Here is a 15615-nt window from a genome sequence, read left to right as displayed (position 1 = left end):
TTGAATGCACGTGACTTCCTTCAAATGGATTCCCGCTACTACGGGATCATTAGCGTTTCTTCTGGTACGTCTGAAGGGGGTGTTCCCCCAGACCCTCTTTTATACTTCCTCATGGTGTCTCAGATGTCAATCAGGTTGGGATGATGCAATCTCTCTCTCAGCCAGCCCACTTTGCCCGAGGGCTTGCACGTAGCATAGTCCCCAATCCACAAACGTGTCTCCAGGAGACAATGGTCAATGTCGCATTATTTTGCATCGCGGTGGAACGAGGTATTTGGCACGTCTCTCTCTCCCATTTCCTGGGTCTCCTGAATGGACTCAATAGTGATCTTGCGATTCTCACAAAGGAGGGGGCTACCCGGCACCCTTCGGCCCCTCAGGGCTGTGGTACATTCATAACAAATGCAAAACTGATGCAAATGTACAATCTGTTTATTTTGTTGCTACCCAATGGTAGGAGATAACAAATGCACCAGGTATTTAAAAAAAATTATGATTATAAACAAGTTAGAAAATTAAAGAAATTATCGCATGCTTTTTCCACCAGTTCATTACTTTTTAATTTGATTTATTTGTAATGAGTTTTTTTGCCATATAATTGTTGACATTTGAGCAAATTGAAAGTAGCTTGGTATATATCTGACAAAATTGTTAATGTCCTGCTTGATCAATTGTCATGCACAACACTACTATTTCATTTATAGAATCTGATTGATTTATTTATCAGTGTGGCTCGACCTCAGGACACAGTCAACTGTGGAAAAGCTTATTAACCAACATCCGGAGAAAAACAAAAATGTTCTTCAGGTGAGGGATTTCAGTAATTTCAATTCAACAGTATTTCTGTTTTTGCACATGGTTTTTTAGATGTCTATTCAATATATGTAATTGATTTACTTGTTTGTTTATTTGTTTATTTTTTCTCTCTGCTATATTATGTATTGCATTGAACTGCTGCTGCTAAGTTAATAAATTTCTCGTTACATGCCGGTGATAATAAACCTGATTCTGATTTAGTGTTGGCATGTACAGAAGAATTTTTATGAAAATATATTTGCTTGAATTACTCACAATTTTGATCATGGTCAAAGTATTAAAGACAGAACATTTTCTGTCCAGATTAGGTTGATATTGGGAAAAATTACCATTGAGACTGAACTGATTTTCAGCTGTTCGTGAGAATTAACATCTCAATAAAATTATGCAAGCAAGAAAGTGTTTGGAGGGAATTTTTAAAGAGAGGTGGCTTCTTTTGATGGCAATTTCTACGTTATTGAACATACAATAGGCTCTAATCATATTGGTTGTATTATTTACTATCTTGGAAAGAACATGTGTGAAAGCATGTAACTATATCAGGGTTTGAATATGACTGATCTTTTTGTTACTTTCTCTGGATGCTCATTTTTCTTGCAGGCACAAACTGGCCTTCCAATCAGCACCTATTTCAGTGCTGTGAAACTGCGGTGGCTGCTTGACAATGTGGAAGGTATTAAGAACGCGGTAGCCAATAACCGGGCTCTGTTTGGAACTGTTGATTCTTGGCTTATTTGGGTAAGACATCAGATTCTTTCAAAATTTCCATCAACTATTACAGAGTGCGCTCTGACTCTTAATGTGTTTTAATTAACATTGGCTAGGTGCTTAAGCTGTGAATCAACAGGAGGAAAGAGTTTAGACAGTGGTGGAATAAATAGGAGTTTGAATCATGCCCTTTTATGGTTTGTTTTCAAAAATAGTCTTGAGTTTGTTCAACTCCATTTTATTCACTCTGGTTCGGCCCCTTCCCACCTACATCTGCCAACATTTCACATGCTCTCAATCTGCTCAACAACTTTAAATTCCCTGGCCCTGACTGCCTCCTTTTCACTGTGGACATCCAGTCACTATACACCTTCTATTGCCCATCAAAAAGGCCTTGAAACTGTCAAATTTCTTACTGTCTTTTTCAGTTAGTGCTGATGAAGGGTCTCGGCCCAAAACATCGACTGTACTTATTCCTATAGATGCTGCCTGGCCTGCTGCGTTCCACCAGCATTTTGTGTATGTGTTTCTTGAAGCTGTCTGTTTCTTTCTTGTCAAAAGACCCACCTACTTGCCTTCCATCACCACTGTCCTCTGACTGGCAGAACTAGTCCTCACCCTCAACAATTTCTCCTTCAACTCCTTCCACTTTCTCCAAACTCAAGGAGTAGCTGTGGGCTGTGTGGAACAGGTCATGTTCCAAAGCATCCTTGGTAATGTTCCCCAACTCTGTATTAGGTTGATGACTGCATTGGTGCTATGTCATGCACCCATGCTGAGCTCATCAATTTCATCAACTTTGTCTCTAACTTCTACCTGCCCTAAACAACACACAAAATGCTGGAGGAACCTTACAGGCCAGGCAGCTTCTATGGAAAAGGGTACAGTTCAAGTTTCAGGCTGAGACCCTTCAACAGGAATTCATTTGGTCTCTTTGTTTGCCTCTGGACAAACTGACTACTGACATCTTGAATAAACCTACCAATTCCCATGGCTGTCTTGATGACACCTCTTCCCACCATGTCTCCTGAAACGAAAATGCTATTCCCTTTTCTCAGATCCTTTGTCTCTGCCACATCTGTTCCCAAGATGAAGCTTTTCTTTCCAGGACATCAGAGATGTCCTCTTTCGTCAAAGAATGGGTTTTCCCCCATACTCCACCATTGAAGCTATCCTCACCCACATCTCTTCCATTTCCCTGGCATCCACACTCACCCTATCTTCCTGCTGCCTTAACAGTGATGGAATTCCTTTTGTTCTCACCTACCACCCAATGGGCATCCACATGATTCTCCTCAACTTAGGATCCTACCACTAAATTTATCTTTATCTCTCCCCTTCCTCCTCCCCACTAATCTCCCTCCTGACCCATATCCTTGCATGTGACAGAAATGTTACACCTGCTCATTCAGCTCCTCCTTTGCCTCCATTCAGGGACCCAGACAGCTCTTCCAAATGAGGCAACATTTCAGCTGTGAATCTGTTTGGGTCGTCTTTTGTATCCTGTGTTCCTAATGCAGCCTCCTCAACATTTTTCTCCATTCACTTTTTCCCCATAATGTCAATGTCCTCATTATTCTGTCCCACACATCCTTCAAAATCCAGAGACAACTCGTCTGATCCTGATGTTTACTACATTAAGTTCACCATTTTTTTTTAAATGAACACATGAAATGGGAGCAGGAGTAGGCCATCTGGCCCATTGAACCTGCTCTGCCATTCAATAAGATAATGGCTGATCAGGCCATGGACTCATCTCCACGTACCTGCTTTTTCCCCATAACCCTTAGTGGCCCTTAATTTTTCACATCGTGTGTCTTCAAATATCTCCTCCCTCTATATTACTGTGGAAGCATCTTCTTTGGTGAAGACATAAAGCACTGATTTAGCACCTTACCAGTGTCCTCAGTACATGCATGCAGTTTTCTACATTTGTCCTTTTTCAATCCACTTCTTTGTGTACTCCTTTTGTCTTACTATTTGGATGCCTGTAGAATACCAGTAATGGATTTCCATTTATGTTGGCAATTATTCTTTCCTGATGCCCTTACTGTTGATCTTTAATTTTTCACTACTTCACTCATGATTAACAACTTAATGTATCACTTGCTGTCTTTTTATTTTGCTTTCATCATTCACGGAGCCCTGGAACTGATATTTTTCTTTTCCTCTACTTGAACCATCCCTTAAGCTGCATAACTTTTGAATGCAGTTTATCTGGGTGAGATTGTTTAATTTATTGTACAGCTTTCCCCCGCTATCGGAAAGTAGAGCATTCCTATAAAACCTTTTGTAAGCCGAAATGGTGAGAAACAAATAAGCAATTACCATTAATTTATATGGGAAGAATTTTTGAGCGTTCCCAGACCCAAAAAATAACCTACCAAATAGCACACAAAATCTAAAATAACACTAACATATAATAAAAGCAGGAATGATGTGATAAATACACAGCCTATATAAAGTAGAAATAATATATGTACAGTGTAGTTTCACTTACCAGAACCAGGATGATTCAGCCAAAAACCGATTTGTAGAAAGAAATTGGCACATACACGCATGCGGACACACCTGCCTGCACAATTATTCACTGTCATGGTAGTCTTTCTTGGGGTAAACTAAAACAAACACCCTTTTCTGTAAAAGCAGATATCCTCTTTGGATTGCTTTTGGTTAGCGAAAACGGGTACTAATGTAGGTCTTTCGTAAAAGGGAAGTGGCATAAAGTGGGTGTATTTCTTTTATCTACAGCTAACCTAAATCTATCATAATGTCATTCTGTTTTAGATGTTCCCCTATCAAAGCCCAGTACACAGGACTCCCCTTATTCCTTATAACCACAATTAACATTAGCTCTTTCTTTGTTGATACAGACGCATAATACTCCAAAAAATTATTCTGAGCACTTCAGAAATACTTCACCCTCTTTCCTTAACACCATCATGTCATTTCATAATAGGATATTTTAAAGTCACCCATTGTAACTAATCTGTATTGATTATTTGATTTAAAGGTGAATTCTAATTTAAAACACAAATCCTGCTTTTAATTATCAAATCTACAAGCTTACATTTTCAAAATCCAAAAAATTTTCTTTCTAACTTTTGCATTCAGTCCAGCAAATTCTGCAGCAAAGGGGAAAAGCTAGAATCTGTTACGGAAATTGTGGCAAGTCATTTGTAAAATGAAAAAGTGATCTGGCAGAGTTCTCTTTGTGATATTCATAAATGATGACGAAGTGAGAGGATGGGTTAGTAAATTTGCTGATGACACAAGGGTTAGGTCCTGTGGATAGTGTGGAGGGCTGTCAAAGGTTACAGCGGGACATCGATAGGATGCAAAACTGGGCTGAGAAGTGGCAAGTGGAGTTCAACCCAGATAAGTGTGAGGTGGTTCACTTTGGTAGGTCAAATATGATGGCAGAATACGGTATTAATGGTAAGACTCTTGGCAGTGTGGAGGATCAGAGGAATCTTGGGGTCCATAGAACACTCAAAGCTGCTGCCCAGGTTGACTGTGGTTAAGAAGGCATACAGTGCATAGGCCTTCAACTGTGGGATTGAGCTTAAGAGTGGAGAGGTAATGTTACAGCTATATTGAACCCTGGTCAGACCTCACTTGGAGTGCTGTGCTCAGTTCTGGTCACCACTACAGGAAGGATGTGGAAGCCATAGAAAGGGTGCAGAGGAGATTTACAAGAATGTTGCCTGGATTGGGGAGCATGCCTTATGAGAATAGGTTGAGTGAACTTGACCTTTTCTCCTTGGAGCAACAGAGGATGATAGGTGACCTGATAGATGATGAGAGGCATTGATCATGTGGACAGTCAGAGGCTTTTTCCCAGGGCTGAAATGGCTAACACAAGAGGGCATAGTTTTAAGGTCCTTGGAAGTAGATTCAGTAAGTTATTTATGCAGAATGGTGATTGTGGAATGGGCTTCCAGTGACTGGTGAAGGCGGATACAATAGGGTCTTTTAAGAGGTTCATGGACAGGTACGTGGAGCTTAGAAAAATAGAGGGCTATGGGTAACCCTAGTTAATTTCTAAAGTAAGTACTTGTTTGGCACAGCATTGTGGGCCAAAAGGCCTGTATTGTGCTGTAGGTTTTCTGTTTCAATGAAATAAACTTATAAAAAGGAAATTATGGATGACTGACATTTTGAAGCAAATGTTAGTGTTTTCACATTACAATAAGCAGAATAGGGAAAAGCAGTATGTGTAGTCTATTAAGACTGTCAGAGGGTTTTCTTTAAGTTGAAACAGTAGAGGTTGTAAAATAATTTGAAGAGCATATTGGATTGTATGTAATAAAATAAGGGCAGATTAGACAAAGCAGAATGAGTAAGTCTGATTCATGTTCCAGTTGTGAGGATCTTAGATTCTGCAAGAGTTGGTGCAGAGAGTCCATGTGTTTGCAATCAATATACAGGTTTCCCCTGCTAGCCAAAGGTAGAGCGCTCCTATGAAATGGTTCGTAAGCCAGAATGTCGTAAAGTGAATAAGCAATTACTATTTATATGGGGAAAAAATTGTGAGCGTTCCCAGACCAAAAAAAACCTACCAAATTATGCTAAATAACACATAAAACCTAAAATAACAGTCACGTATAGTAAAAGCAGGAATGATCTGATAAATATACAGCCTATATAAAGTAGAAATACTTTCCTGCAATCATTGCAGCACTGTAGCGTCGCGAAAATCTCACTACGTAGCAGAAGCAGTTTCTCCAGTAACCTTTAAGCTATGAAGCTGCCAAATCATACCAAATAACACAAATACACAGCCTATATAAAGTAGAAATAATGTATGTACAGTGTAGTTTGACTTATCGGAATCAGGAAGACATTGAGCACACTGATGGGTTAGGCTGAGTCGTTAGAGGTTGGGGTGCTCGGTAATTTTTTCCAATAAATTGCAGTTTTGTCAGCTAAACACTTGCTTATGCGAATAACCACTGGGAACTCTTCAGCGGCTTCAGTATCAGCTGAAGCACTCTCTCCAGTAAACTTTAAGCTATGAAGCTGCCCTTGACTCAAAAACTGATCAAACCACCCATGACTACCTTTAAATTCTTCTTTTGCAACACTTTCATCACCATCGTCCAGTGCTTTCTGTTTCAGCTTATTAAAAAGATTTCTCCTTAAGTACAAGATAACTTAATGGAGCACCACACTTTGTACACCCATCAATCCACTCATGCAATAGACTTTCCATTTTATCCATTATTGGATGCTGACTAAGAGACTACTTTGCTACGAGCAGAACCAACAGAAACATCAACAGCTTTCAGGATTCTTTCTCTCTGCGTATAAATAGTGCGATTGGTGGACGCAGGCACATTCAACTCGTGGGCAATGTCCTTACTTAGTTCACCACAATTGAAACACTTGTCTAGTTTTACGCTAAGTGTAACACCCTTACATGCTCTTTTTAGGCTTTTCTTATATCTTAGAACTCTTCTTGCTAACAGATGCACAAAATAAATCAACATAAAGCACAGATGCTCACAGGCACGTGTTTAAATAATGGCGGCTATAATGCAGTTCTGGGGGAGGAGCTTGGCTTCCTTTTTTGTAAGAGTGAAAACACCTGTTAGTGAAAACAGGTAACTAATGTAGGTCTTTCATAACAGTGAGGTGTCATAAAGCAAACGTTCGAAAAACAGGCTAGTAAATGACTAGAATGAGAGGATAAAACATAGAATACCTTGTCTGCTGATGCTGCAAAGCTGCATTCTGTCTTGAGCTGTGAGTAGAGTGCAATGAAGCTTCGGGTATTTAGAGGTCTGAGGTATGAAGGTGGAATATAATGTGTAAAAGAGGCTATCCAGTTTGGGAGAAAAATGTAGATGTCGTCTTGAGCAATTTCCTAGCAATTTGAAGTGGTACAAATTTTGTCAGACAGAAGTGGTCCAATTTGAATGGTATGCTTTACAAGAAGGCAAAGTTTGGTAGCAAAAAACCCTCACTTTGAATAGTTTTATTGAAAGAGATTTGACCATCCATTCACTGTCCATGAGGGAAATGTGGTTCATTCTTTAATGAAAATGTCAATTGTCTCAGTGTCTGACAGGTGCAAACAATGGTGGTGTTCACTGCACAGATGTGACCAATGCTAGTAGAACTTTGCTGTTCAACATCAATACCCTTGAGTGGGATCCTCAACTCTGCAAGTAAGTTGTATCTATTAACTATTTATATTATTAGAAAAATCAGTGTCAGAAAAAGTATTCACTTTAGTTTTATTCATCTGGGCAGGCTAGTTTTTGAACTGCTGATACTGTTTTTAATTTGATATGGTCATAGTTTGCTTAAGATGCCTGAAATAGATTGTAGTAAGAATCCTAAGATGTTGGCCAGAGAGCTTAAGGAACAATTGGTGAGATCAAAAGTGTGATGTGTGGGGGAATGGTGACCTGGGTGCGAGGTGATCGAGGTATTGCCTGCAGATCTGAGCCTGTAGTGCCCGAGGCAGTGGTCACATGATGTGTTAACCCAGACGAAGGATCGACCCAGGTAGGAGTGGAGAGAAGTGACTGTGGTTTAAAAGAATGAGTACACTGGTGGTGAGGTTTCTTGGATTTGGGCTCCCCAAAGATTAGGTCATGACTGACACCGTGGACCAATTGGCGCTGCAATTAAATAGGCTCGGGTGTGCTTCCGAGATAGGTCACTTAGCAATAGTGTGTTGTGTACAGCATTGTGTATGCAAGGCTTATTTCTATTGGATCTGCAAACAGTCTGTAACCTTTGTCACAACATAGATTTAGGCCCTCTAGTGGATTGCCCAATTAGATAAGAGAATGCCTGTGAGTCTGAGTCTCATCAGGGCCCTCCCTTCAGCTGATTCAGTGTGAGACCAAGGCTTCTGCTAGCTTCACCTCAAGAGTTCAATGGCCACTCTCTCCTATCTTCCCTTTTTTAATCTCTATATGCACCCTTTTCTAACAGATATTCTGGTAGCCTGTTCCTCTCATTTCAGCAGTTATACCAGACAAGTTTTTTTTGGAAGTGTTGCTTACTATTTTTTTGTTTTATGATACTGCATGAAGCTGAACACATAATTTCAGACTACTTGTATCAGGTAAGAATTTGGAGAAACAAGAAATTAACTTTTATTGAATATAATGCACAATGATGCTGAGGCTTTGCAATACTTCAACTAAGCTAAAAATGTTGATGATTTTCATTTGTACTCTATCTGAGGCTTCTAGCTTAAGTGTCCAACAATAATAAGCCAGCATTGATGGATTCCAGTTACCCTGATAGGTTTCACCAGGACATTGCTATCATAGAAAAACTTTCACCTTGCTTGTTACTGACAGCACCAAGATTTGCAGGGAAGAAGTCTAAATGGCAATAAAGAAAATGAATCTTTAATGACATGTTACACTTCATAGTGTATGCTTGATGCATGTTGTCAACCAACTGCACTCAGTTTGGTGGTCTGTAGTCACCAAGAAAATTTTCAGCAACGTCCTTGAATGCCTTCCATGCAATTTTCTCCAGTCCCACTAGAAGTTCTTTGAATTGCCTCTCATTGATGAGCTGTTTGTGGCCCAACAAAAATGCCTGCCTTAATCTTGACATCAGTTATTTTGGAAAACATCTGCCTCGACTATCGAAATCCTTCATGAAAGTTTAGTCTTTCTAAAACCTGTCCTGTGCAACATCTGTCCTGCCCTCTTTCAAAGAGAACTTAAAAATCACCTATTTCAACCCTTATTATTCATATACTTGTGGTAACTAATTATTGGCAATCGTTACATGATAAGGAAAGACATCACAACGAAAGCTGCTTTAACATTTTTCTGTCTGGCAAAAAGAAATTACTTTCAGAAAAGACTCGATCCTTAAGCTCCACGTGCAGTGTTACAATGGTCATAGCATCAATGCTATTGATTTGTAGGAGCACTTCTTATTGTTGAGGATGATTGAAATCTGCAAATGTTTAATAAAGTAACTACAACAGTTGTTGATTTTTTTGAGTACAGTCGGCCCTCCTCGCCCGCGGATTCCACATGTGCAAATTCAACCAATCGCAAAAACGCAGAAGTGCTCTTCCAGCATTTATTGTTCGAACACGTACAGACTTTTTTCTTGTCATTATTCCCTAAACAATGTAGTATAACAACATTTTATATAGCATTTACATTGTATTAGGTATTACAAGTAATCTAGAGATGATTTAAAGTACATGGGAGGATGTGCGTGGGTTATGGTGCATCGGAATTGAAAAAAATCAGGAGTTCTCTTACTAAGTCAGAACAGGTACATCCAGTATTATTTAGCGTCAGTCAAACGTTTGTCTTAGTATATAGTATATATTTTACCTTTCTATGCATATAAAACATTTAAGAACATATGTCTCAGCACCAGGCTCAGGATGGAAGTTCTCGGGATTTGTGATAGATCGCTTCCTAGTGCACTCTGCACCGTGCCGGGTTGATGTGGAAGATCAAAAACTCAAAACCCCAAAACCTAATAATTAAACCGCTGTGTTGCTTAGTAATAATTGTAGCTTTCTTTGGGGCACAGCCTTTCTCACTTCATCAATTAAAATTGTTCCAATCGTTGACCGACTGTAGCCTAACGCTTTTCCATTGACCGATGGAATTTCACCTCTTTCTGATCACTTTATTATTTCCACTTTATTTTCAATCGTGATCATGATAATTTTCATGAACAGAAACACTGCGCATTCAGAGCTCTGGCACCGAGTCCTAATGTCCATCGCTCTGAGACAGGTTAAATAAGGTCTTTGGTTCCACTGGATTCTAAGATCCACCGCATTGAGAGAGGTTGAATAAGGGTCTTGAGCATCCGCGAATTTTGGTATCTGTGAGGGGTCCTGGAACCAATCCCCTGCGGATAAGGAGGGCCGACTGTACAAGGTTTTAAATGATAGTGATATCACCAAGCATTTGTTTTCTGAATTAAAATTTGAAGTCTGTATGTTCTAGTTGGTTGCAATGTATTGCTTAGTGTTTTTTTTGTTTTTTTTTGTATATAATTGCTTTATTTATTCTTTTAGGTTCTTTGATGTACCAATGAGCATTCTTCCAGAAGTAAGAAGTTCATCGGAAATTTATGGATACGTGGTGAGTCAATGCTATTTGCCTACATATCATTAGCTAGCATGTTTGATATCAGGTTTTGGATTCAGTATACTAAATGTAATCTCTTGGACTTTTATATCTTTGCTTGAATTGATACAGAATTTTTGGATATGGGTCTATCATCAGTAAAGTTGTCATGATTTTACAATGCAGGATGAGTTGATAGTTAGGAACACATGCAATGTTAACCTTTTGGAGAGAACTAGAATGTAAAAGCAAGGATATAATACTGAGACTTTATAAGGCATCGGTCAAATCACATTTGGAATATTGTGAGCAGTTTTGGGCCTCAAATCTAAGGAAGGATATGCTGGCATTGGAGTGGGTTTTAGTATGAGGAGTGCTTGATGGCTCTGGGTCTGCACTCATTAGAGTTTAGAAGGATGATGGTTGGGGGAGTGGAGAGTTGTCATTGAACTCTATGAAATATTAAATGTCCTGGACAGTGCGGACATGGAGAAGATGAGGGAGTCTGAGACCAGAGGGTACAGCCTCAGAATTAAAGGATGTCCCTTTAGAACAGAGGTGTGGAGGGATTTCTCCAGCTAATGGCTGGTGATTCTGTGAATTCATTACAGCAGACAGCTGTGAAGGCCAAGTCATCGAGTACATTTATATCAGAGATTGACATGCTCTTGATTAGTGAAGGCCAAAGGTTACAAGGAAAAGGCAGAAGAATGAGTTTGAGGGAAAAGTAAATCAGCCGTGATCAAACGCTGGAACAGACTTCTGGACCAAATAACCTAATTCTGTTCCTGTAGCTGATTATCTTAAGGCATGCTTTGCACTGCCCATCAAATTGAATCATGTGTGGTTTTATGCAGAGTGGACATCAATGATGCAGGTCCTTAGGCACTATAACTTGATGTTAGTCCTTCTAAATGGGAGAGGGTAAAAAGACTTAACACACTAAACCAAACACCAGCAATAATATCTGAACAGTTGGACATTATGCTTTTTAAGTGATCCTAATGCCCAGTGAGCTTGCAAGCAATTGAACTGGAGGACAGTTCACTGAGTGCATGTGAAGTTAAGCTGCTGATGCCATTACAATGTTGCAGAGCATCTTTTTTAGTAGGAGCACTTTCAGGAATGCAGATTTGCACAAACCTCCAGCTTGGTCCAGGCTGCAACTAGGAAAATCGATCAGTTGAACAGAGCAGGTTAACACCCCTTGAAACTGCAGATGATCTGAATGATCATGCATCAAGTAATTTGCATAACTTCAATGTGTTTGTCATGTCTTGGCTACGTTATTATTGGTGAACCAGCGGAATCAGATTTAATAGATTCAAATGGGTTTATAGAAGATGTCAGTGGACAGTCCGTCTCCAGAGATGGAGACAGAGAGATCGAGAAAAGGGAGAGAAGTGTCCGAGATGGACCAAGTGAATTTGAGGGCTGGGTGGAAGTTAGAGGCAAAATTCACTTGTCTGCTGACATCTTCTCTAAACCACTGACTCTCATAACTAACTCGACTATACCTCTTCCCACCCTGCCAAATGTAAAAATGCTATTTCCTATTCCCAGTTCCACATCTGCCACATCTGCTCCCAAGATGAGGCTTTCTCTTCCAGGACATCTCAAATGTTCTCTTTAAGGATCGTGATTTCCTTTCTGCCGTCATCAGTGATGCCCTCATCTGCATCTCCTCCATTTCCTGCACTTCAGCCCTCACACTATCACCACAACAGGGACCGAGTTCCCCTTGTCCTCACCTCCCACCACACCAGCCTCCGGATCCAGCACATTATCCTCTGTAACTTCCGCCACCTTCAACAGGACGCCACAACTAAGCTCATCTTTCCCTGTCTACCCCTCTCTGCTTTCTGCAGGGATCATTCTCTCGACTCCCTGGTCCACACGTCCCTCCCCACAGATCTCCCACCTGGAACTTATCCCTACAAGTGTATGTGCTGCATCTGTCCCTACACCTCCTCTCTTACCATCATTCAGGGCCCCAAACAGTCCTTCCAGGTGAGGCAACATTTCATTTGAGTCTGAGGTCATCTATTGCATCCAGTGCTCCAGGTGCAGCCTCCTCTACATCAGTGAGAACCAACGCAGACTGGGGATCATTTTGTCGCGCACCTCCGCTCTGTCCGCCACAACAGACAGGATCTCTTGGTTGCCACCCACTTCAACTCTGCTTCACGTTCCCATTCGGATATGTCCATACATGGCCTCCTACAGCCATGATGAGGCCAAACTCCAGTTGGAGGAGCAACACCTCCTATACCATCTGGGTAATCTCCAGCCCCTTAACATGAACAGTGAATTCTCCAACTTCCGGTAGTTCCCCCCTTCCCCCATCCCACTTTTACCCTGCCTCCTCCTCCAGCTGCCTATCACCTCTCATGATTCTGCCTCCTTCTACTACTCATAGTGCTTTCCCCTTGCGTTCCTTCACCTTTCCTGCCTATCCCCTCCCTGCTTCCCCTCCCCCACCCCTTGATCTTTCCTCTTACTGGTTTTTCACCTGGCACCTACCAGCCTTCTTCCCACCCTCCATCTACCTTCTTTATAGGACCCCTGCCCCCTCCCTAGTCAGTCCTGACGATGGGTCTCAGCCGGAAATGTTGACTGCTGGTTTCCACAGATGCTGCCCGACCCACTGAGTTATTCCAGCATGTTGTACATGTAGCTGCTGTGTCTCACTCCTGTATATCCTCTGAAATTCTGCCAACAGTGGTTGTATCATCAGCAAATGCATAGATTTTTTTTTTAGGAAGTTGTCAGGAAAGTTGATGAAGCTAAGGCAGTAGATATTGTCTACATAGACTTCGGCAAGGCATTTGACGAGGTCCTGCATGGGAGATTGGTCAAGAAGGTTCAGTCGCTTGGCATTTAAGATGAGGAAGTAAATTGGATTAGACATTGGCTTTGTGGGAGAAGCCAGAGAGTGGAGGTAGATGGTTACCTCTCTGACTAGAGGTTTGCGACTAGTTGAGTACTACAGGGACTGGTGCTGTGTCCATTGTTGCGTGTCATCAAAATCAGTGATCTGGATAACAATGTGATTAACTGTATCAGCAAATTTGCAGATGACACCAAGATTGGGGTATAGTGGACAACAAGGAAAACCATCAGTGGGAGACCAGCGGGAAAAATGGTAGACGGAATTGATGTAGACAAATGCGAGGTGTTGAACTTTGGTAGGAAGAGCCAGGGTAGGTTTTACAGTGAACAGTAGGGCACTGAGGATTATGGTTGAACAAAGGGATCTGGGAATACTGGTCCATAATTAATTGAAAGTGATTGCACAAATAGAAAGGCTTATAAAGATTTTGGCACATTGGCCTTCATAAATCAATGTATTGAGTACGAGAGATGGGATGTTGTGTTGAATTTATATAGGATGGTGAAGGTTAATTTGGAGTATTGTGTGCAGTTTGGGATCACCTACTTGTAGGAAAGATGCAAATACAATTGAGAGTACAGAGAAAGGGTTTATAAAGATGTTGTTGGGACTGGAGGACCTGTTATAAGGAAAGATTGAATAGGTTAGAACTTTATTCCCTAGAACATAGAAGATTGAGGGGCGATTTGATAGAAAATTGAGGGGTTATAAATAGAGTAAATGCAAGTAGGCATTTTCCACTGAGGTTGGGTGGGTCTACAACTCGAGGTCATGGGTTAGGGTTGAAAGGTGAAAAGTTTTATGGGAACATGAAGGGAAACTTCAAATAGTTCATGGGAGTGGAATGGGCTACCAGCACAAGTAGTGCATGTGAGCCCAATTTCCACATTTAAGAGAAATTTGGATAGGTACATCGATGGCAGAGATATGAAGGACTATTTCTGGGTCCAGATCGATGGGACTAGGCTGTTTAAATGGTTCAGCATGGACTAGATGGGCTGAATGGTCTGTTTATGCACTGTACTTTTCTGACTATAACTCTGTTGACCTGTGTAGGGGTAGGAACGGAGAACCTGAAGTCTGGTGAGACTAGAGTTAAACAAAATTGAAATGTATTCCTGGATTCGAAATGGGAAAAACTGATCCCACTATGGGAAGTAAAAACAACTAGAGAATGTAGATTGAATTCTCTGAGGGTAAGATGAGAAAACTCATTTTACCGAGTTATTATTATTCAGATAAGCTGACTGAACAGTGTAACACAGACAAAATGCTGGAACTCAGCAGCTTCAGCCAGTATCTATGGAAAGGAATAAAGAGTTGCTGTTTCAGGCCAAACACACTCTATCTGATCATAGAGTTCTGTTCCATGGTGTAGCTTCAGGGCACTTTGTGTTGACTTGAGGAAATTAGTAATATTTAAATTATTTGAAATTCCTTTTCTGGGATACAGGAAGTGGTGAAAGCAGTGAGGAGGGCACAACTTACAAAGGAGTCTGTTTGAAGGAAAGAGGGCAGAAGAATCACTGAACAAATCTTAGCTGGGGAATTATGCTGCTGTCCAAGGGAAGTTGCAGTTGTTTGCTGGGGAATATTATTTGTTTTTATAGTGTGTTTCTGTTGGAAGAGATTGTTCATAAACTCTTCAAATTGTTCTCTTCATATGAAAGATGTATGTACAACTTTGACAAAGGAATTTATTTCACTACAGTTAAAATGTAAAGGCAATCCTTTTAAAGTTTAAACCTACATGATATTGTGTCTTGTTTCATGGTGTTTGCTTATTACAAAAATCAATGTTTGACATGAGCTCCTCGGCATGAGTGTTGAAATCTCATGCTCTCTCACTTGATTGATAGAACCTAGAGTACAGCAGAGGTGCAGTCTCTTCTACTCAAAGTAAACCAAGTTTATTGACATATGCACAGGTGTAATGAACTAATACTAATAATCTTATTAAACTAATTCCTCCTTCCTGCACATGGTCCATATCCCTCCACTCTCTGCATATCCCTGTTCCTATCTAAAAGACTGTTAATTACCTCTTGTTTTTGTCTACATCACCCCTTCTGGCCAGCACATTCCAGGCATCCCTACTGTCTTTTAAAGAAA

At 40.6% G+C, this 15615-nt stretch overlaps 1 protein-coding gene across 2 annotated transcripts in view; it reads left to right on the top strand.

Annotated features, from left to right (window-relative positions):
* Positions 1-15615, top strand: part of gk (glycerol kinase) — a 128744-nt gene that overhangs the window by 71389 nt on the left and 41740 nt on the right. For both annotated transcript variants that reach the window (XM_059968172.1, XM_059968171.1), the window contains exons 5-8: positions 728-807; positions 1417-1554; positions 7588-7697; positions 10559-10625. In XM_059968172.1, coding sequence (XP_059824155.1) covers positions 728-807; positions 1417-1554; positions 7588-7697; positions 10559-10625 — 395 coding nt within the window. The remainder of the gene's footprint in view (positions 1-727; positions 808-1416; positions 1555-7587; positions 7698-10558; positions 10626-15615) is intronic.

The sequence above is a fragment of the Hypanus sabinus genome, chromosome 4 (genome assembly GCF_030144855.1).
Source record: "Hypanus sabinus isolate sHypSab1 chromosome 4, sHypSab1.hap1, whole genome shotgun sequence".
Taxonomy (NCBI): Eukaryota; Metazoa; Chordata; class Chondrichthyes; order Myliobatiformes; family Dasyatidae; genus Hypanus; species Hypanus sabinus.
The sequence above is the reverse complement of the archived record's forward strand: the minus strand, read 5'-3'. Positions and strand labels throughout refer to the sequence as shown.